This window comes from Callorhinus ursinus, unplaced genomic scaffold (assembly GCF_003265705.2).
Source record: "Callorhinus ursinus isolate GAN/ISIS: 27379988/994484 unplaced genomic scaffold, GSC_fseal_2.0 scaffold4, whole genome shotgun sequence".
Lineage (NCBI taxonomy): Eukaryota > Metazoa > Chordata > Mammalia > Carnivora > Otariidae > Callorhinus > Callorhinus ursinus.
The window spans coordinates 142,820,467-142,844,835 of record NW_027397066.1 but is presented as its reverse complement, the minus strand read 5'-3'; the positions used below and the strand labels follow the sequence as shown (position 1 = coordinate 142,844,835).

At 35.6% G+C, this 24,369-nt stretch overlaps 1 protein-coding gene across 6 annotated transcripts in view; it reads left to right on the top strand.

Moving 5' to 3' along the window:
• DDX60 (DExD/H-box helicase 60) overlaps positions 1 to 24,369 on the top strand; it is a 109,164-nt gene that overhangs the window by 41,419 nt on the left and 43,376 nt on the right. For all 6 annotated transcript variants that reach the window (XM_025874430.2, XM_025874426.2, XM_025874428.2 and 3 more), the window contains 11 exons: positions 862 to 1,028; positions 1,579 to 1,731; positions 3,395 to 3,544; positions 4,383 to 4,502; positions 5,679 to 5,774; positions 9,293 to 9,408; positions 10,258 to 10,400; positions 10,487 to 10,596; positions 15,030 to 15,134; positions 15,693 to 15,821; positions 17,319 to 17,443. In XM_025874430.2, the coding sequence (XP_025730215.1) occupies positions 862 to 1,028; positions 1,579 to 1,731; positions 3,395 to 3,544; positions 4,383 to 4,502; positions 5,679 to 5,774; positions 9,293 to 9,408; positions 10,258 to 10,400; positions 10,487 to 10,596; positions 15,030 to 15,134; positions 15,693 to 15,821; positions 17,319 to 17,443 (1,414 nt within the window). The remainder of the gene's footprint in view (positions 1 to 861; positions 1,029 to 1,578; positions 1,732 to 3,394; positions 3,545 to 4,382; positions 4,503 to 5,678; positions 5,775 to 9,292; positions 9,409 to 10,257; positions 10,401 to 10,486; positions 10,597 to 15,029; positions 15,135 to 15,692; positions 15,822 to 17,318; positions 17,444 to 24,369) is intronic.

Genomic DNA, 24,369 nt, shown 5'->3' with positions numbered 1-24,369 from the left:
AAGCAGTCAGCCTTTCACTGTGGATTCTGTCACAGTGAGAAGCATAAGATTTGGCTTATATGTTTCTGCCCAAACAAGATGTTGTATCAGAATTTGCAGCTGACTGCTACTAAGAAAGATCAGAATTAAGTGACTTACTCTCCTGAGGGGAAGAATTCTACATTAAATTTTTTTTTGTCGCCTCTTATAGCATTCAGTGGGTATTTGGTGATATTTTTTAGATAGCTAAAATGTAGGTTTATTGAAAGAAAGTTGGAATTAAAAACAGCTCTAACATGGCAAGTGTGGAAAGATTAGCAGGGAGGAGGAATAAAAAGAATGTATATAACTATACAGAAATGAAGAAGAATTATCAAAGTCTGTATTTGGCAGTTGTAATAGACTGATTGAATTGGCAACCTCCAATGAGTACACCAAATAGTTATCTATAGTCAACAGTAGGACTCAATAAATTTTGCAAAGATTTTAACCAGATATTTAAAGTCATCTAAATATTTTTCTTTGACCATAGTAGAGGAGGCATGAAAATAATAGGTGGAGAAAATATTTGTTGTTCCCCAGAACACTTACACAACCTTGAACTCTAACAGTCTTATTTCTTTCATGAACTATAAGGCTTTTCCTTGTTTCCATTATTTGCACAGCTACTTTCCAGTTATCCATGGAAATGATGAAGTGGGTATAGTTGCACTTTAATTATATTTTACCTAGTCCTCTGTATTCCGAAACCTTTATCGATGTTAAATAAGATAGTGAATTTAATTAGGTCAGATTGATAGTCTGGATGATTAATCTTGGGTAATCTAACATTATTTTTGATGGTCTTTATTGTTTATATTATGTTGTTTATTATTTGCCAAGGTGAAACCACAAAAGATTTAAATATAGCTGTTCAAATGATGAAAAGGATCCATTCCTTGATGGAAAAATACCCAGAACTTTTGCAGGAGGCAGATCAGCAACTCATAGCCAGATGCCTCAAGTATTTAGGATTTGATGAATTGGCAAGTTCTTTATATCCAACCCAGGTAATTTTCAGAATAGCTCTATTTTAATAGAATAATTATGGGGTGTACATAAAGTGTCTTGCAAATACAGTCACCTCTTCTAGATTTTTCTTTTTTTCAACTGACAATATTTACTCCTACGTTCAAAGTCATTACTAGTAATTCAGCTGCCCAAACTTGAAATAATCTAGAATTAGAAAACTGATACAAATGCTTGTCTGAACAAACAGGTTAAATGCCAGATAATTTCTGCAGACCCTTAAAATTAATACTGTGTTAAATTCTAGCAAACAATTGAAAAGCTATATTGTGATTGTTCAGTTGTTTTTAAATGTATTAGATTGTAGCTACAAGTACCATAGTGGATATTTGAAAATCTTGATGTCTATCAATATACTCACAGTTAAGATAATGATTTAGATGGTAAAGAACTTCTTCAATAAATATTACAAAATTGAAAGGGTGGTAAAATCCTTTTCTCATAAAAAATACTCAGTAATATATATTTTAATTATTTAAATAATGTTGTAGTTTGAAATCACTTTCCAAATGGACTTTTCAAATAATGTAGGTTGCAAGAGATGACATGAAGAAAACAGATAAATACTCAATTGGCATTGGGCCAGTTCGGTTTCAACTACAATACATGGGCCATTATTTGATACGAGATGAGAGAAAAGATCCAGATCCCAGGGTTCAGGATTTTATTCCTGACACATGGCAGGTAATAATTGAATGAAACAAAATTGTATTTTATGATTAAATGTGATCTCAGGAGCTTCTCATTATTGTGGCTTTACATATTATATTTGGCATGAACTTAATAGTGAGTCATGTCATTTAAAATTATTTTATCGGGCGCCTGGATGGCTCAGTTGGTTAAGCGACTGCCTTTGGCTCAGGTCATGATCCTGGAGTCCCGGGATCGAGTCCCACATCGGGCTCCCTGCTCAGCAGGGCGTCTGCTTCTCCCTCTGACCCTAGTCCCTCTTGTGCTCTCTATCTCTCATTCTCTCTCTCTCAAATAAATAAATAAAATCTTTAAAAAAATAAAATAAAATTATTTTATCATTGGAAATGACAAAATGGAAATTCTTTTCCATTTAAAGAAAGTGAAATTTTCATTTTGTTCATTTTTTATAAATAGACCATCTCTTTGGAAGTACTTTGATGAATTCACATATATATATTTTTAAAGTTCTGTTTGGGTCATCTAGTTGTATCATTGTGGAGCAACCTCCACGTTTTCCCTGTGTCAATAGGATTTTATATGTAAATGTGCACAGAGCAATTTTGGTAGTCTAAAAAATATAGCAATTGTTTAGATATTTACATGCTACACCTGTCACCATCATAGCCATTCTTCTATAAATAAATGTAAAATTGATGGATATAAAATTTGGAATAAAATGGTGTGTTTCTGTGTAGATTGAACCATATAAAATCGCTGATAAATTGAATATGTTTACCTACAAAAGTACAATTTCATAGGTTCAATCTACTAGACTTCCAATTCAGAATATGACTTTATCTTTCTTATATTGATGGTAGTGGAATATCTTTAAAAATTCCTGCCTCCTTTTCAGGAATGGGAGAATCAGTTCCTTACTTAAGTGCAGGACACAAAGCAGCCAAGTGCTCTCTATTAATTCTACACACATTTCAATTCTTCTGACGTCCACTTTATTTTGAGGTGTGGCTCAGAGTGGACCTAGATTAAGAGTGTGCAGACTGAGGTTTGGGGATGTTTTTCCATCTTCTGCCCATCATAGAAATTTATGATTCTTTGATTAGTCATCATTTTGATGATTAAAAGCATAAACTGAGGGGATGAAGTTTTTCATGCCCTTCAAAGTAGGTACCTGACATTCTTCTGTATATAAAGTAAGAGGTAGGTAGTAAAATTATGAATGATTGATTTTTTCTCCTTAGCTACCATTTCACCATTGGCTACTTCTTAGAACTTAATTTCTCAAAGCCTTTGGAGAAGCACTGTATTTAATGACAAATACTTAGAAAAAAAGAAATCTTCCCAATGACAAGATATTTTATTCAGGCTCACTTTCCATTTTAGAGAAGGGCTGGGCTTAATCAATGACAAATACTTAGAAAAAAAGAAATCTTCCCAATGACAAGATATTTTATTCAGGCTCATTTTCCATTTTTCACACACAAACTCACCTCCAGATGGTCAAAAGCATAGCAATTCTGTCTTCTGAGAGAATGCCACGAGTTCTTCAGATTTTCCTATGTGTTTCTTCATGTGTTTTTAACTTCCCATCATTCCATTTGAAGTTCAGAAAATTATATTAGAAGTGTATTAATAGATTGGTTTTGATAACATGCTGTTCATATTATTAACTCAAATGGTGCTCTGAACCCTGCAGCGAGAGCTCCTTGATGTTGTGGATAATAATGAGTCAGCAGTGATTGTCGCCCCAACATCCTCAGGCAAAACCTATGCTTCCTACTATTGCATGGAGAAGGTGCTGAAGGAGAGCAATGAAGGGGTGGTTGTTTATGTTGCACCAACAAAGGTAGCCCTCAAGTGACTCAAACTTTCTCTTTCATTCCTAAACCTCCTCTTTTAAAATAATACATGTAGTCATGCAAGTGAATCTATTTCACTTTTTATTATTTATTTTCCAGTTTTATTGATCTATAATTGGCATATAACATTGAATTAATTAAGGTGTACCACACATAATTTGATATATGTATATATTGTGAAATTATTGCCATAATAAGTTTAGTTGACATCCATCACCTCATATAGCCACAACTTTCAAATACGCAGTGCAGTATTGTTAACTATAGTTGCCATGCTGTACATTACATATCTACTACTTATTTATATTATAACTGGAAGTTTGTGTCTTTTGTCCACCTTCACCTATTTCACCCACTGCCTCCAACCCCTACCTCTGGCACCCATCAATCTGTTCTCTGTTTCCATAGCTTTCACTTTATTTTGTGACCTGTATTTTCTCCTTCCAGTTTCAGAGGCCAACATAACACTTTTCTGAGAACCACTGTGAGGAAAAAGCCTGGTCTTGTGATTTTGTCATTCAGCATTATGCTTGCATTGAGAGAAGCATTCATACTTTGCTCAGCCATACTGGGTCACTTAGGAATCTAATACTGCTTTTACAGAGTTTATGGGATTTATCTGATCTGCTGCTGGGCATTCGTGACTGGCCTGTTTCTCAAGCTAGGTTGTTTTGCCATGTTTCTTTTATGTCTATTACTGCTTAATGTTGAACTTAAGCTTTCTGCACTTATAACCGTACATATTTTTAGACAGTTCTTGTCATTCTCTGAGGTTTCATCTGTGTTTTATTATGTGATTATTGAATTTCTTCCCTTGTCAATCAGGCCCTTGTTAATCAAGTGGCAGCAACTGTTCAGAACCGTTTTACCAAGAGCCTGCCAAATGGTGAAGCTCTATGTGGTGTTTTTACAAGGGACTATCGTCACGATGCCCTAAACTGTCAGGTAGGATATATTAATTAATGCATTTTTTACCAAATTATATAATAGTACTAATATATGTCTCTTTCGATAGAAATTCAACATCTTCACAAAGCCTCACAGAAATAATTTTTTTGAATTTACAAAAGATGAAATGGCTTTACAGAAAGTTTAATATTGTTAATATTCCAAAGAGTTGAGAAATAGCACTCATCTTTCTCTAAGGACACTTACGTTTTGACTTCAGGTTTCAGTTATAGTTTATTGCATCCTTTTGGTTTATAAATGGATTCAAAATGATCTGAAGAACCCAAAGCTATAAAAAATTAACAAACACCAATTTCTAATCAGAATGACTTTTTCTCGATAATTAAGATACTGTCACTTTTCTTGATGAGTAGGATACTCATCATAATTTAAAAAATGTATTATTGATAGAATACTTGATGCTAAGTAAGCCATAGATAGTTTTCCTCCTTAACAAATTCATAAATACATAATTAAGACTGAACAAAAAGTGAAAAGATGATTCTAGAACATTGCAGAGCAGACATGAAGATGTGTTACCCAGATTGCCTTTCAGGGATGGACTTGCTGCCCAGATGTGGGGAGAGGGGTCAAGACAAATGCCAACTGTCAGTTCTTCCAGGTCTGCCTCCACAGTCCATGTCCTGTGGTTGAGTTAGGCAGGGGTATAAATGCTGGGACATAAACACAGGGGTATAAACGCCTGTTGTGGAATAGCTCTGACAGCCGGTATTCACTCCAGAATTCTGAGCCAGGTTGGCCAAGGTTTCATCAGGCCTCTTTTGAAATATAGCTTCTCCCTCAACACAATTCTGCTTCTCCCCACATCCATAGTTGTTGACCCTAAATAGACATTTTTAAACAAAACTATCTCAGGGTCAGATTGAAGAAATAAACTTGTGATGATTAACTCTTCTATTTGTATTACTTTGGATGTTTATAAATAAGAATTTGAACTTCAAATCTGATATTTTACCATTTTGACTCATAAGAATTACAGTTTCATAAGGTTTAACCTAATATATCATAATTTTAATGAAATATTCTCAGAAGTGATATTATATCATAATTATTAGCAGTACATTCAGGAGTTATAACTCTTTCATATTCTTATAACAAAGTCTGTACATAGTAAAGTACTCAAAATTTTTGTTTATACAATGTTATTTTTAGGTACTTATTACAGTGCCTGCCTGCTTTGAAATTCTGCTATTAGCTCCTCATCGCCAAACATGGGTGAAAAGGATCAGATATGTTATATTTGATGAGGTAGGTTTGGTATTATTTCTCTAGGTTGATTTCCTAGTGTATGTAAGTGCTATAATGAAGATATTTGGTGCTTCAAGACATTTGTCCCTTTGTATAGAGTTCAGGTTGTGGAGGATACTTCCTTCTGAATGGTTTCCTCAGTGAATCGTACCCAGTCTTTTGGCTCTGTTTTCCTGTTGTGACTCAGTAGGGGATGTCGGTATATGCTGTCGGTCTTGCTACACGGACCTTGTGTAGCAAGGCAGAGTTAACCACCAGGGCGTACATTTTCCTGGTAGAGATTTCAAAATCCAGTCTTTGACCTCTAAAGCAAAGCTTTTTGGTGTCTAACAATGATAGCAGTTATGTGAGTTATTTTATCAGTCATCGACAGAACAGAAAACAAATGACGCAGTCAAAACAATTTAAGAAGAGAGTCTTCCAGGGCGCCTGGGTGACTCAGTTGGTTAAGCGACCGCCTTTGGCTCAGGTCATGATCCTGGAGTCCCTGGAGCGAGCCCCGCATCGGGCTCCCTGCTCAGCAGGAAGTCTGCTTCTCCCTCGGACCCTACCCCCTCTTGTGCTTTCTCTCTCAAATAAATAAATAAATAAAATCTTTAAAAAAAAAAAAAGGAGAGTTTTCCAAATCTGTGTGAGGGAAACTATGAAGGTTAGTACGTAATCCAGAGCTAGTAACTTACCCTTATGCTTAAAGGGACAAGGCAGAGAAGCAGTTACTGAGACGCAAAAGGAGATTCTGATTAAGGTAGCCACATTGTGAGTACTTATCTTAGTTAAGGGACATAACGAGCTCAAGGTAACCTTTCAGGAAGGGGGATCCAGTGAAATAAAGACCTCATTCTCATTCTCCTCCCTTCTCCTGATCCCTTGACAAGGCTCTCCATTGGCTAAGTCCAGGGGAACCAGAGAGCACTGGAGTCCCTTTAAAAGTAATCTCTGTAAGTCCGTTTCCCTGGCCAAAGAGAGCAGGATGGAAAATAATAGAGATTTATAGGGACAAATGGAAGATATTTATAACATTTTTGTTGTACTTATAAATGTTATAAAATTTTATAATATTTATAAATGATAGTTATAACATTTTATCCTTTTATTTTGTATTTTTATAAATATATTTTATTTTTTATTTTTTTAAGATTTTATTTATTTATTTGAGAGATAGAAACAGAGAGAGAGAGGGAACACAAGCAGGGGGAGTGGGAGAGGGAGAAGCAGGCTTCCCACTGAGCAGGGAGTCTGATGTGGGCTCCATCCCAGGACCCTGGGACCATGACTTGAGCCGAAGGCAGACGCTTAATGACTGAGCCACCCAGGCGCCCCTATAAATATATTTGAATATATACTTAAAAATATATAATATGAAATATGTTTAATATATTATATATTGAATATATAAATATATTAAATATTATATGTATATCCATTAAACATTTATTATATATATTTTATTTTGTATTATATAGTATATTATATATTATATAGTTTATTTATATAATATATATTTATATAATATGTAATTTATATATAGCATGTATTTATATAACACATAATTATATATATTAAATTTATATAGTTATATAATGCATATAAAATATATATTTATCAAATATTTAGTATACTTATATATTCATTTATGTTATATGTAATATAATTTTATGTATGATATATAAAATATACATATTTATATATTATATTTTATTTTGTAGTATTTATAAATGATATTTAAAACATTTTATCATTATATTTTATCAAAGATATTTATTGAAAGATATTTAAAGTATTATAAAAGGATATATTCCTTTGCTCCAAAGAATTTTCAGCCTAAAGTGGAAGAAGATGATAAGCTTGTATTTAACTTAATTATTCCTGTTGTAAACTTGGAGCTACTAAGCAGGCTATATATTTTATTTGTTTGATACTGATTTTTTTAAAGATTTTATTTATTTATTTGAGAGAGAGAATGAGACAGAGAGAGAGAGCATGAGACAGGGGAGGGTCAGAGGGAGAAGCAGACTCCCTGCTGAGCAGGGAGCCCGATGCGGGACTCGATCCTGGGACTCCAGGATCATGACCTGAGCCGAAGGCAGTCCCTTAACCAACTGAGCCACCCAGGCGCCCTTGATATTGATTTTTTGTGTTTATTTTTGGTTACTTTGTATATATTGCATCTTGAAGGTCTTGAATATTCCTGTTCAAAATAAAAATTCAACAATTCTCTGTAATCAAGAACTTGAGTTGTACTCTAATTTCAAAAACTCTGACTGGTATGACATTGGGTACCTTAATTTCCCCACTTTTATATAAGATAAAGCTGAAGGATTTTGAAGGCTAATGCCTATTCTGGCAGGGTCAGAGAAAAGAACTATCTGCTTTTATGAAGCATTCAGGAGAGTTGTATACTATCTGACCAGGCCAAAACCAAAGGGGCTGTGGAAAAGATAATTTTAATCCTCTGGCTCAGATAGTCCTTTCCAGCTAATTGCCAGGCTTCATAATTTAATCTGTTTAGAGAAGACTACATTTGAGAATCTTCTCTGAATCAAGTTCAATTTGCCTTATTTGATTAAAAGACATTCATTCATTAATTCAGCAAATATTTAAGGGGTGCCTCTGCCATGCCAGGCAGTGTTGGTGCTAGGAATGCTCAGGTCTAAGGTCACAGAGTAATTGAAAAAGAGAGAATTAAACAAGTAAGCATATGAGCAAGTACACCTGTGACTATGCCCGCCCACACTGGTACATACTGTAAAGAGAAAGAGCAGGCTGGCATGACTGATAATGGCAGGAAGGCGGTAGGAGGGAAACTCTGGCATGGGCAGTCAGCAAAGTCCTTCTAATGGAGTGACATTAGCCTGAACTCTGTAAGCTGAAAAGCATGTTAAGCAGAGGGAATGATACATGTGAAAGCTCTGAGGTAGGAAAGGTGTGTTTAAGGAACACAGAAAAGTCCAGTATGTCTTAAGCAGAGGGGGAGCAGTATGGGACAGAATGGCTTGAGACAAAGCTAGAGAGGCAGGAGGGGGCCAAAGTATGCCAGGTATAATGTACACCCTGTTAAGGAGTTAACATTCTGTTCCATGTGCAAAGGAAGATATTGAAGGAATTTAATTAGGGACATGGACTGATCTAATTTGTCTTTTAGATATATCATTTTGGCTGTGATTGGAAGAACCCAGGGGGCACCGAGGGAAGCTAGGTGGTAGTCAGGAGGATATTGCAGCAGTGCAGCTGAGATGAGATAGTGGCTTGGGTGGCATTAAACATGGAAAGAAATGCATAGATTTGAAAGAAGTTTTTGAAAGTAAGAGAAAGAGGAATTATTGATGGATTGGTTATGGAGATTGAAGAAAATCTGTGTCAAGATTTTCTATTACCTGATTTGTGGACATTTATATAAACTTGGCATGGTCAATTAAAGGTAACATGAAACTATGTATAGTGATTTGAGCTTCTGTGTCTTATTTTCATTTGCTATTTTTAAATCATCTTTTTAAAGGAGAAATTTTTTTCTTTAATAGGTCCATTGTCTTGGCGGAGAAATTGGAGCAGAAATCTGGGAGCATCTCCTTGTCATGATCCGATGTCCCTTTTTGGCTCTTTCAGCTACCATAAGTAACCCTCAGCATCTCACTGAGTAGGCATTATGTTCCAATTTGGATAAATGCTTTTCTATTTTAAATTTTATACTTTCTATATAGGTTCTGAAGAGTTTCATAACTTTCTGGTGGGTTTATTAACTTACCTCTGGCTATTCAAGCAACAGAGCACTTAGAGCACCTCCTGGCAGGTGCTGAGAAAGGCCACACTCAATAAAGGAAAATCAAGGACTGTCCCAGCCAGATCTGCTATTGAGTAGAAAATTTCTTCCATATGTCAAAAAAAGTCCACCAGCAGCGAGAGATCTATGTTCCTTTTTTTTTCTTTTAGCAAGAAATAAAAAATGAAATAATATAATGACATCCCCTGCCACAGACCTTGAGATTTTTTCTATTGTCCCACTTTGTAGATGCTCAGAAAGATAGCAAAACCTTACTAATTGAAAGGCCCATATCATTTTGTCATTGGGCTAGATTTTTGCCTCATTGTTATAACAATTATAGCAAAGGCTACTATGTGCCAGGCACTATTCTAAGTGTTTTGCAAATATCAATTTATTTTAAATACCCAACGACTCTTATGATTTACTACTTCAGTTACTACTATTAAATCATATTTCTACTACTACTATTATTGTTTCCATTTTTATGGAATGTCGAATGTGGAAAATGAAGCACAAAGAATATAAGTGATTTGACCAAGAGCCACAGACAGCAGCAGTAAGGAGGCTGGGATTCAGTCTCAGGTAGTCTGCCTCCAGGGCCTATTCCTTTAATTACAATTTTTAAGGCATGTGAAATTTTCTTTATTTAAATTATTTAATGTCACAGGAAGTAGTACTCTATTACTGCCTACAGTAAATTTATTTGTAAATTTATTTTTTAAGGTGGCTACAATCAGTAAAACACTACTGGAAACAAGAAGACAGTACAATGGGAAAAAATACTGCTTTTAAAAGAAATGCTGGCTGTTGTGCCAATTCTCCCAAAGATTACTTCCAAATAAAGGAATCGTATAAAGTTAGACTTGGTATGTTTGGAATTTTTCTTTTACTTTAAAATCATTGCAGTCCTTATGTGGCCACTGATTTGGAAATTCTTGCTCTTCATTGTTAGTGCTCTATGGAGAGAGATACAATGATTTAGAGAAGCATATATGTTCAATAAAGCATCATGACATTTATTTTGATCATTTTCACCCATGTGCCGCACTAACAACGGATCATGTAAGTAATACTTTAGCCATATTTGTTCTGAGTAATATAAATTACTTGTATGTATGTTATAATTGAAAAGCTGCCTAGTTGATTCTTATGAGAATTGTAGAATAGATACTTTATAACAGATATTTAACCTTAGTTTTATTTTTTATTTTGTTTATTGAATATATTTGACATATAACATAATATAAATTTAAGGTGTATAACATGTTAATTTGGTATATTTATATATTGTAAAATAATTGTGATAGCAATATTTAGCACCTCTATCATGTTATATAATTATAATACAATATTATTGTCCATATTTATTATACTGTGCATTAAATCTCTATGTCGTATTTACTCATCACAAATTTGTACCCTTAAATAACACTGATCTTTACTCCCCCACCTCACATCCCCATCATTTTACTGTGTTTTTTATGAGTTTGACTTTTTTAGATTCCACATATAAGTGATATCATGCTGTTACTTTTCTTTCTCTGTCTGACTTATCTCTGTGTAACTTAGCATAATGTGCTCAGGGTGCATTCATGCTGTTTCAAATGGCAGGATAGCTTCCTTTCTCAGGGTTGAAGAATATTTATCAACATTAGTTTTTTAAAAGTAACAAAAATAACTTTGTAATCTTCAATGAACCCTCAGTGGTGTCTGGATCCACAAAGCTTGAAAATGACTAAGAATATTAACCTGAAGTTTTTTTTGGTTAATTTTATTTATTCTTGGACATTATCTTTGCCCACCTTCCTTATTCTCAGTACCCATGTCTCTCTGTCCACCTTTGTGACACTAACACTTAGTGCACAACTATATGTGGACAGCTCCTAGAACATGTGAGCATCTGATCACTGCGAGTTAGGTTAAATAAGGAAAAGACCTTTCACTAATGTAACAATCATAACATGATTTTTTTGGTGGTGAATCAATAAAGTGGAGGTCTTAGGATATCATTTGGGACATCGAGGTGTCTGTGGAGGAAGACTTCTTAATTTTCCTTGCACAATTCTCTTCCTTTCTCGTCCTATTCTTAGGAACAGCCCATTCAAACTCTTATTGCCTCTCAAAGTGATAATTAGTCATTAGTTTGCCTTCCTTTCAAAACCTAGCAAGTAGAATATAGTCCAAGTTCTGTTGTCAGGTAAAACTCCTAAAACATAATTATGATCTTGCCAAGCTTTAATGGTTTTCCTTTGGAAGTGATTAAATCCACAGCTCCTTGGCTTGGTTTCCTAGGTCTTCTCTGACCTGGCCCCAAAATCTGATGTATCTTACCTGGAGGTCCTCTTGATTTATATTGTTCCTGGAGTATTTCAGGAGATGCCAAATGCCAGTTATTCAGATCCTGTTCATCTTTTATGACTCTTCTAACGCGAAACATCTTCAGAGTCCTGTGACTTCCTTAGCTGGACGTAATCTTCGCTCCATAGCACCTTCCTGTATGACACCAATCACGATCAGCTTACTGCTAAAGTTGCTTATATGCGTGTCTCCTTTATCTTACTAGAATAACTCCTTGAAGACAAATTTTATGTCCTTATGAGTTCCTAAAAAAACTGTGTATATAAAATATGCTTAATAAATGTATGTTAAGTAAAGATAGACAACTTAAATTGAGCGTTTACTTTGTGTTCTAAGAATTTTATGTTATTTTGTCCCTTTCAACTATCACAACAGTTTTAGGATGGATGTCTTTTTTTTTTTCTTTTCTCCCACCATGTATCTTTTTTTAAATAATTTTTTATTGTTATGTTAATCACCATACATTGCATCATTAGTTTTTGATGTAGTGTTCCATGATTCATTGTTTGTGCATAACACCCAGTGCTCCACGCAGAACGTGCCCTCTTTAATACCCATCACCAGGCTAACCCATCCCCCCGCCCCCCTCCCCTCTAGAACCCTCAGTTTCTTTCTCAGAGTCCATCGGATGGATGTCTTGTTAATATTCCCATTTTACAAATGAGCACGGTGAGGCATAGAGCCTTTAACTAACTCATTATTGCACCGCAAGTAAGTGGTGGGGCCAGGATGCAACCAAGATAGACTCCAGAGCTCGCCCTATCATCACAGTATTCTGAATGATCTATTGAACAAATACCGAATGAGTGAATGAATGAGAATCACTTTATAGCCTTTGGGCTATGATACAATGGCTTCTAAAAGCAACTGAATGAATCCTAATCATGGTAATTTTCTAATAAGATTTTATCACAGAAGTTTCTCTTTTGTGTGGCAGTGGCCCAATCTGAACCCTAAATAAAACTAAAATACGGACAAAATTCCTGTGACCTCACACTCCAGACTTAGAATATATAGTAAAATAAATAATAGACTTCTTTTTCTGTCTCTGTCTTTCTCTCTGTCTCCTTTTTTCCCCCATTGTCACCTGGCATTTTTAAAACAACATAGTATTTAAAAAATTACTTATTTTGTGTAGGACGGTTCCAGGCAGGTTATCTTTAAGTAGCAATGAGTGCAGTGATTTGGAGTACCTAGCAAGATTGGCATTTTGGTCCAAGTGCCTTTCCTCTATTTTCAGTAGCTATTAATGGAGTAACTGGAAAGCAACAGAACTGCTACAGTATGCTCTGACCCGGTATGACTTCTGCAAAGGTCATGCTGTTGTATGAATCTTCTTAAGACTTCTGGACTTTTGCCCCAGGAATGGAGGATAAACTCAAAGGCTTGGGCATTATTAAATGTGTTTTGATAGCTGTGTGTGTAACATGTGTTGATACAGTGTGTTTCCTATCATAGCAGCAATACAAAGCAAGCAGACCTTTCTGAATGAGTAAATTATTCCTGATGTTGTGTAGTATACTTCAGATTAATATGAAAGACCTCAGTGGCAAGAAAAAGCATAATAAATTGTGGCAACCGAAAGAGGAAAACCATCCTCCCTGATCATTGCCCCTACAGCTTCGTCATAGAAATAGTTTGAGAAGGGAAGGGAACAGGATGAGTAAGCTGGCCTTCATCCAACTGAGGTGAAGGATTGCCCTTCAATCCATATGAGGCTTATTTCTGGCAAAAAAAAAAAAAAAGCCGAGCTTGGGCTTGGCGACCAATAACCATGCCACAAAGGAGCAGCCGCTCACTCCTGGAGCTGTCAGCCCCAGGAAGTCCTTGAAAGAACTGTTGCCTCTTCCTGCTCAGCAGTGATGAATTCTCACCATCACTTGGGGCATTAGGGACAATGTGGTTCATAAAACAGCATCGTAATATAGTACTATTGTGTTTACAAATGAAGGATGGTACACATTTATGACCTTTTATTTCTCTTCCTTCTTTACCTAGGCTGGCTCAGGTTATGCCAGTTCATTAGTTGCTGTGTAGTGGAGAACAACTGAGTTGGACTCCCAGCTTCTAGCCACAGAGTTATTAAACCAATTTTAAAAATTAAGACTTGTCAATCAGAGAGAGACAGTTATCATATGATCTCGCTGGTATGAGGAATTTGAGAAACAAGACAGAGGATCATAAGGGAAGGGAGGGAAAAATGAAACAAGATGAAATCCGAGAGGGAGACAAACCATAAGAGACTCTTAATCGCAGGAAACAAACTGAGGGTTGCTGGAGTGGTGGGGGGTAGGAGGGATGGGGTGGCTGGGTGATGGACATTGGGGAGGGTATGTGCTATGGTGAGTGCTGTGAATTGTGCAAGACTGTTGAATCACAGACCTGTACCCCTGAAACAAATAATACTTCATATGTTAATAAAAAAAGAAAAAATCATAAGAGAAGGGGCGCCTGGGTGGCTCAGCTGGTTAAGTGTCTGCCTTTGGCTCAGGTCATGATCCCAGGGTCCTGGGATCGAGCCCCACATTGGGCTCCCTGCTCAGCGGGGAGCTTGCTTTTCCCTCTCCTCCCCACTCATGTTCTCTGTCGCTATCTCTGTCTCTTTCTCAAATAAATAAATAAAATCTTAAAAAAAATCTTAAGAGAAAATACAAGAAAAATTAAGACTTGTGAGTTGATCATTGACAGTTGAGGCATCAACCACATGCCAGGTACTTCACTAGACTTATTACATACATTATCTAACTTAATTCTTGCAACAAATCTATGGCGCAGGCAGAATTGTCCATTTTAGAAATGAAGAAACTCAGGCTCTCTTCTGAGATTTTTTAAGAAATCACAAGCATTCTAGTGACAGAAATAAGATTTATATCTTAAAAATTGTGATAATTTTTGGATTTATCTTACATATATGTTTTTTAGTGAGGCAAAATAATTTACCACTTTCAAGTAGTATTAATAAGAGCACACAATGCTTACCTTCCAAAAATAACGTATTCAGTTACTATGTTGACTTGGACTCTGTTGACATAATGCAGTCTCATGTTCAGAGATTTTACACAGGTTCACAGGGCAAAGGGCAGACCATAAGATAAAATGAAAGAATATTAAAATTTTTAATTTTATCTTAAATGTAGATTGAAAAGTATGGATTTCCTTCTGATCTTACCCTTTCCCCTCGAGAAACCATCCAGCTTTATGATACCATGTTTCAGTTCTGGGAAAGCTGGCCCAGGGCCCAGGTAAGAAATAATTACACATTTAACTTGAATTAATTTTATTATAGTGGATGGTAACATTGCTGTTCAGAAAGACAAAGTCTCACCTTTTCTGATCATGTGCATCTAATCTTTTAAAATTATAGACTGTTTCCAAAATAAAATCATCCCTTCTAAGACATTCTTCTTGCTAACATATTGTGTTTTACTGTAATGGTGTGTAATGCCATTGAATTCTGGAAGGTATCTCTTCTTTCAATTTCTGGGATGCTAGGATATTGTAGTCTCCTTTTACATCTTGGATTCATACTCCTTCATTTTCTCATTGTACTCCCCTTTTCTCTTTGCACCCTAATTGCTGTCTGTTTTCGTCTTCCATGTGGTTTTGCCCTGCATTCTTTCTTTGAAGAGTTCCATCCATCCTATTAGGTTTATGTACTGGAAACTTTGGGGGGATAAAAAGACATTCAATAATCTGTACTCTCAAGAAGCTTGTAATTCTGTTAAATGAAATGCATAATTGAGAAACATCTTTGATTTTGTTGCATGATTTTATTTAATTTTGTGACATTTCTTTTCAAGGAGTTCGATCCAGAGAAATTCATTCATTTTAAGAATAAAATAGTCATTAAAAAGTTGGATGCTAGAAAATATGAAGAGAGCTTAAAGGCAGAACTAACAAGTTGGATCCAAAATGGCCATGCCGAGGAGGTAATTTTCACATGTTTTTGGCAAAACCCTATGTTCCTTGTTTTCTTGAGTTACATTGTTGTCATTATTATTATTATTATTATGAGTTTATTATTTTAGTCTTCAATTTTCATTTTAGGATTTTAGGCTGAACTGGAAGTCTAGTGATTCTGAGGTAGAATAGAAAGAGGAAAAGGATATTGCTCTTTTTTTAATCCTTTGTGCTTCCTAAAACATATCCCAGAAGCCCACCAGTTCCTGTTCAGTGTTACAATATACAAGAACAGAGTTGTCAGTATCCACAGTCAGTGTTCTTGATTCCGTGGCAGCAGAGAGATTGAAATCATAGTAACAGTAGCTCAGAAGAATTCTTTACTCCTTTATCATTTTTATCTTGGGATTTTTTTCTTTTATGTTTTTTATTTCAGTTTTTAGGGACTATTTGTGTATTAAAACCTTCACCTGGGGTCATGTAAGTTTTGCATATTTACATTAAATAAGTTGATGATGGTCTTTATATTTTGAAGTTTGTTTCATTGTCACACATCGAGGTTTCTCATTTTTGGTGAGTGACATATGTTAGACTTTACCCATTTGAGTTTTTTCCATTACATTATTTAAAAAAATTTTTTTTAAAATTTTTTTTAAAGATTTTATTTATTTATTTGAGAGAGAGAATGAGATAGAGAGAGCATGAGAGGGGGTAGGCTCAGAGGGAGAAGCAGACTCCCTGCTGAGCAGGGAGCCCGATGCGGGACTCGATCCCAGGAGCCTGGGATCATGACCTGAGCTGAAGGCAGTCGCTTAACCAACTGAGCCACCCAGGCACCCAGAAAAAATTTTTAAAAGATTTTATTTATTTATTTGACAGAGAGAGAGAAAGAGAGACAGCGAGGGAGAGAACACAGGCAGGGGGAGTGGGAGAGGGAGAAGCAGGCTTCCCGTGGAGCAGGGAGCCCGATGCGGGGCTCGATCCCAGGACCCTGAGATCATGACCTGAGCTGAAGGCAGACACTTAATGACTGAGCCACCCAGGCACCCCTCCATTACATTTTAATTTAGGTAATCTCCTCCCATTCAGACACACAATTAATTTACATTTTCTTCCATTTATTTTGTCATTTAAAAACATTCAAAAGGTATTTGAAAGTGGTTTTTATACATGACATGGAGAGGAACTGATTTACCCCACCTTCTGCCATGGTGGTACCAGCATCATTTACAGAACAACCTCTTTCTGACTGATTTGTGTTGCCTTACATAATTGCATGTTAAATTGCATGTATGTATGCATGTGTATATATTAGTCTTTTTGTTGTTGTCGTTCTTTGGTGCATTGATTTGTATGTGTCTTTGATGTTCTTTACAAAATGTTATATTTTCATATTTATTTTATTTTATTTTAAAGAAGCACAGAAATATAGATTAGACAACTATGAAAATTTTTAGCCAAAAGTAGTAATTCCTTCCTTTATTATGCAGAATTTAAAACTAATAATTTTTTATTCATTGCCACAGGCCAAAATGGTTCTGAGGAATCTTAGTCCTGATTCAGGTTTTAGTTCAGAGAACATGCTAAGAATGTTTCCACTTCTCGTTGAAAAGCTGAGGAAAATGGAAAAGTTACCAGCATTATTTTTTTTGTAAGTCATTTAATTTAATTAGTTTTTGTTTGTAATTTGTCTCAGGCTTATTCTTTTAAGTTGAGGAAAATTACACAAACTTCACTGTTGTAATAAAGTATTCGTAACTATTTTTGGTGCTCATTATCAGAATATATTTAAAAAATACACCTTTCTAGTTAAAAAAAATTTACTTCTTAAAAAATATTTTTACTTGTGCTATTACAAATTACCATCTTTGAATAGTTTCCTCCTCCATTTTTTGTTATCTTTTTACTGTAAACTATTATATTTTTATTTAGGTCTTATAAATTTCCAGTAAATACCGAGGTTCTTTGCAAAATAAATTGAATGCTTACATACACAAGTATCCCACATAAAATTAAAGTATCCTCACAACATGTTAGCATATTTTTTGGTGGGGTATTTTATTGTTTTTAATTTACAGTTATGAGAACTGTAACTTAGAGACACTGCTATCTTGCTAAAGTTTATATGCTATAAAATGAAAATAGCTTAAAATTGAATATAATCATCCAGTTTTGGTACCAAAATATATTCATTCAATGGATAATACTCTTTATCTGGATTAACATTGATCACATAGTTTGGGATTAGAGTAAAATGCTTTCTTTACTTTAGACAATTTCAAACAACTCTTAGCCATGGAGGTTTAAGTAGGGCACAGATATAAACAAACACATAAAGAAATAAACCTACATAATCTTGTTCAGCTGGCAAAATTTGATGAAATTTGTTTACACATAAGTAGACATATAATAATGAATCATTATTGGTCATATATATTTAAAATAATGATGATAATTAAATGTATGGTTGTGTTTGGAACTTTTGGAGATTGCAATACAACTGTTCCTTTTACTTGTGTTGTTGGGACAAGGAAAATAAATTTCTGAACTACCAAGAAGTAACACAGCTCACCTACTTTACTTTAGAGCATGGCACAGATTTTAGTTAGAAACAAACACAATTTTGTGCGTCTGAGATATTCCTGAAAGCTTAACTGCAAAATAGAAATCCAAAAATAACTGTATTTATTGTTCTTGCACACATACACTCTTAAAACATTTTCACCCAATGTGTGAAGGAAGTCAAGAGTTACAAACTTCCAGGTAAAAAATATATTTATTTTTTAATAAATAACATTTATTTATTTAATTTATTTAATGTTATTTAATAAATAACATTACATCATGGGGATGTAATGTACAGCATGGCTACTATAGTTAATAATACTATATTGCATATTTGAAGGTTGCTAAGAGATTAGTTCTTAAAAGTTCTTATCACAAGAAAAATTCTGTAACTGTGTGTGGTAACAGATGTTTATTAGACTGATTGTTGTGATCATTTCACAACATATGCAAACATTGAATCATTATGTTGTATGCCTAAAAATAATATAATGTTGTTTGTTAATTGTATTGCAATTAAAAAAATAAAGGGTGGAGTACAATAGAATACATAGTGTTTTGTGCACCTGTATAAGTTTCTTTGGAAACTATACCTAGGAGTACAATCACTATATTTTTGTAGCATGGGCAAACTAATGGGATAAATGGAACATGAATTTTTCTAACGTGGCTTAACTTATGTCCCATCAGTAGTTCATGAGGTTCCCATTTTGACCTATCATCACAAGCTTGTGGGATTGGTTTATCTAAATGTTGTCATTCTGATTGTGTAAAATCATGTCTCGCTACTGTTGTACTTTGCATTACTCTGATCAGTTGAGCATTTCTTTCAAGTAAGTAGTCTTTTAACTTTTTCCTCATATGCTATTCAAATAATTTTTCTTTTGGGTTTCACAGCTTTTTTTTTTTGCTGTTTTTCAGGAATTTTAATTCTTTGTCAGTTATTAATTTGGCAATTATCTTCTCTGAGGCAAGCACCTGTCCTTTAAGTTTGTCTACACTATCTTTTGTTAAACAGTTATATTTAATTTTGATGCATTAAAATTCATCAACACTTAAAAAAGGAAAATGTTTCACAAAAGCATCATAGATTTAATTTTGCTTGAGGAATTGAATCTTGGCATGTCTATGGAGTTTTGGGTTCTGTGCAGAACATACTGTGAAAATCCTTGGTCTTATGAAGTTTGATTTAATCCTAAGTAGCCCCAGATCATCAATAAATCAGGATTTTTTAGGGTTCAATCTGCACATCTGAGGGCTTATCAAATAATAGTTGTCCCTCTCAGCCTTCTCCAGTTAGGTCTCTAGAAAAAAATGTGAGGAGCATGTTTAATGTTTAGTGACAGTATCAGTGTGTGCTTAAGAACACACATTTCATGGTCAAGCCCAAGTTTGGATCCTACCTCTGCTCTCAATTAGTATGGCACTTCTAGACAGCTAATTAATGGCTTTGAGTCAAAATAAGTTTCCTTATTTGCAAAATGAGGTGATAAAAATAGTAATGCATAGGGCTGGGTGAGAATTAAATACAAATAATGAAAGCCCTTAGTGCAGTATTGCATAAATGATATTGACAGAAGCCCAATCTTGATCACATTCATTCTAAATAGGTTATCAAAGGATTTAAGAGAAATAATTGTTTACAAGTGATGTAGATTTTTTCCACAATTTTTTTATTATGTTATATTAATCACCATACATTACATCATTAGTTTTTGATGTAGTGTTCCATGATTCATTGTTTGCGTATAATACCCAGTGCTCCATGCAGTACATGCCCTCTTTAATATCCATCACCTGGCTAATGCAGTCACCCACCCCTCTTGTTCTAGAGCCCTCAGTTTGTTTCTCAGAGTACATAGTCTCTCATGGTTTGTCTCCCCCTCCGATTTACCCCCTTTCATTTTTCCCTTCCTGTTATCTTTTTTTTTTTTTAACATTTGATGTATTATTTGTTTCAGAGGTACAGGTCTGTGATTCAACAGTCTTACACAATTCACAGCGTTCACCATAGCACATACCCTCCCCAATGTCTATCACCCAGCCACCCCATCCCTCCCACACCCCACCACTCCAGCAACCCTCAGTTTGTTTCCTGATATTAAGAATTCCTCAAATCTGTGAGGTCATATGATACATGTCTTTCTCTGATTGACTTATTTTGCTCAGCATAATACCCTCCAGTTCCATCCACGTTCTTGCAAATGGCAAGATTTCATTCCTTTTGATGGCTGCATTATATTCCTGTGTGTGTGTGTGTGTGTGTGTGTGTGTGTGTGTGTGTGTGTGTGTGTGTATACACATATACATACACACACCACATCTTCTTTATCCATTCATCTGTCGGTGGACATTTTGGCTCTTTCCATAGTTTGGACACTGTGGACATTGCTCCTATAAACATCGGGGTGCACGTATCCCTTCGGATCCCTACATTTGTATCTTTGGGGTAAATACCCAGTAGTGCAATTGCTGGATTGTATGGTGGCTCTATTTTCAACTTTTTTTTTTAAAGATTTTATTTATTTATTTGAGTGAGAGAATGAGATAGAGAGAGCATGAGAGGGGGTCAGAGGGAGAAGCAGACTCCCCGCTGAGCAGGAAGCCCGATGGGGGACTCGATCCCGGGACTCCAGGATCATGACCTGAACTGAAGGCAGTCGCTTAACCAACTGAGCCAACCAGGCGGCCTATTTTCAACTGTTTGAGGAACCTCCATACTGTTTTCCAGAGTGGCTGCACCAGCTGCATTCCCACCAACAGTGTAGGAGGGTTCCCTTTTCTCCGCATCCCCACCAACATCTGTCGTTTCCTGACTTGTTAATTTTAGCCATTCTGACTGGTGTGAGGTGGTATCTCATTGAGGTTTGGATTTGGATTTCCTGGTGCCAGGCGATGTTGAGCACTTTTTCATGTGTCTGTTGGCCATTTGGATGTCTTCTTTGGAAAAATGTCTGTTCATGTCTTCTGCCCATTTCTTGATTGGATTAGTAGTTCTTTGGGTGTTGAGTTTAATAAATTCTTTATAGATTTTGGATACTAGCCCTTTATCTGATATATTATTTGCAAATATCTTCTCCCATTCTGTCGGTTGTCTTGTGGTTTTGTTGACTGTTTCTTTTGCTGTGCAAAAGCTTTTTATCTTGATGAAGTCCCAAGAGTTCATTTTTGCCCTTGCTTCCCTTGCCTTTGGCAATGTTTCTAGGAAGAAGTTGCTGAGGCTGAGGTCGAAGAGGTTGTTGCCTGTGTTCTCCTTTAGGATTTTGATGGACTCCTGTCTCACATTGAGGTCTTTCAACCATTTTGAGTCTACTTTTGTGTGTGGTGTAAGGGAATGGTCCAGTTTCATTCTGCATGTGGCTGTCCTATTTTCCAACACCATTTGTTGAAGAGAGTGTCTTTTTTCTACTGGACATTCTTTCCTGCTTTGTCGAAGATTAGTTGACCCTAGAGTTGAGGGTCCATTTCTGGGCTCTCTATTCTGTTCCATTGATCTATGTGTCTGTTTTTGTGCCAGTACCATACTGTCTTGATGATGACAGTTTTGTAATAGAGCTGGAAGTCTGGAATTGTGATGCCAACCAGCTTTGCTTTTCTTTTTCAATATTCCTCTGGCTATTCGGGGTCTTTTCTTGTTCCATACAAATTTTAGGATTATTTGTTCCATTTCTTTGAAAAAAGTGGATGATATTTTGATAGGGATTGCATTAAATATATATATATATATATATATATTGCTCTAGGTAGCATTGACATCTTCACAATATTTGTTCTTCCAATCCATAAGCATGGAACATTTTTCCATTTCTTTGTGTCTTCCTCAATTTCTTTCATGAGTATTTTAGAGTTTTCTGAGTACAGATCCTTTGCCTCTTTGGTTAGATTTATTCCTAGGTATCTTACCGTTTTGGGTGCAATTGTAAATGGGATCAACTCCATAATTTCTCCTTCTTCTGTCTTGTTGTTGGTGTATAAGAATGCCACTGATTTCTGTGCATTGATTTTATATCCTGCCACGTTTTGAATTCCTGTATGAGTTCTAGCAGTTTTGGGGTGGAGTCGTTTGGGTTTTCCACATAAAGTATCATATCATCTGCAAACAGTGAGAGTTTGACTTCTTCTTTGCCGATTCAGATGCCTTTTATTTCTTGTTGTTGTCTGCTTGCTGTGGCTAGGACTTCTAATACTGTGTTGAATAGCAGTGGTGATAGTGGACATCCCTGCCGTGTTCCTGACCTTAGGGAGTAAGCTCTCAGTTTTTCCCATTGAGAATGATATTCTCTGTAGGTTTTTCATAGATGGCTTTTATGATATTGAGGTATGTACCCTCTATCACTATACTTTGAAGACTTTTGATCATAAAGAATGCTGTACTTTGTCAAAAGCTTTTTCTGCATCTGTTGAGAGGATCACATGGTTCTTGTTCTTTATTTTATTAATGTATTGGATCACATTGATTGATTTCCTTGCAGCCCAGGGATAAATCCCCCTTGGTCGTGGTGAATAATCCTTTTAATGTACTGTTGGATCCTATTGGCTCGTATTTTGGTGAGAATTTTTGCATCCATGTTCATCAAGGATATTGGTCTGTAATTCTCCTTTTTGATGGGGCCTTTGTCTGGTTTTGGGATCAAGGTAATGGTGGCCTCAAAAACGAGTTTGGAAGTTTTCCTTCCATTTCTATTTTTTGGGACAGTTTCAGAAGAATAGGTATTAATTTTTCTTTAAATGTTTCGTAGAATTCCCCTGGGAAGCCATCTGGCCCTGGGCTTTTGTTTGTTGGGAGATTTTTGATGACTGCATCACTTTCTTTAGTGGTTATAGGTCTGTTCAGGTTTTCTATTTCTTCCTGGTTCAGTTTTGGTAGTTGATACATCTTTAGGAATGCATCCATTTTCCAGGTTATCTAATTTACTGGCATAGAGTTGCTTATAATGTGTTCTCTAATTGTTTGTATTTCTTTGGTGTTGGTTGTGATCTCTCCTCTTTCATTCATGATTTTATTTATTTGGGTCCTTTCTCTTTTCTTTTTGATAAGTCTGGCCAGGGGTTTATCCGTTTATTAATTCTTTCAAAGAACCATGTCCTAGTTTCGTTGATTTGTTCTACTGTTCTTTTGGTTTCTATTTCACTGATTTCTGCTCTGATCCTTATTATTTCTCTTCTCCTGCTGCGTTTAGGCTTTATTTGCTGTTCTTTCTCCTTTAGGTGTAGGGTTAGGTTGTGTATTTGAGACGTTTCTTGTTTCTTGAGAAAGGCTTGTATTGCTATATACTTCCTCTTAGGATTGCCTTTGCTGCATACCAAAGATTTTGAACAGTCGTGTTTTCATTTTCATTTGTTTCATGAATACTTTTAATTCTTCTTTAATTTCCTGGTTGGCCCATTCATTTGTTAGTAGGATGCTCTTTAGCCTCCATGTATTTGAGTTTTTTCTGACTTTCCTCTTGTGATTGAGTTCTAGTTTCAAAGCACTGTGATCTGAAAATATTCAGGGAATGATCTCAATCTTTTGGTACTGGTTGAGACCTGATTTGAGACCTAGGATGTGATCAATTCTGGAGAATGTTCCATGGGCACTAGAGAAGAATGTGTATTCTGTTGCTTTGGGATCGAATGTTCTGAATATATCTGTGGAGTCCATTTGGTCCAGTGTGTCATTTAAAGTCTTTATTTCCTTGTTGATCTTTTGCTTAGATGATCTGTCCATTTCAGTGAGGGGGGTGTTAAAGTCCCCCACTATTACTGTATTGTTGTCAATGTGTTTCTTTGCTTTTGTTATTAATTGGCTTATATTCTTGGCTGCTCCCATGTTAGGGGCATAGATATTTACAATTGTTAGATCTTTTTGTTGGATAGACCCTTTAAGTAGGACATAGTGTCTTTCCTCATCTCTTATTACAGTCTTTGGCTTAAAATCTATGTTGTCTGATATAAGGATTGCCACCCCAGCTTTCTTTTGGTGTCCATTAGCATGGGAAATGGTTTTCCACCCCCTCACTTTCAATCTGG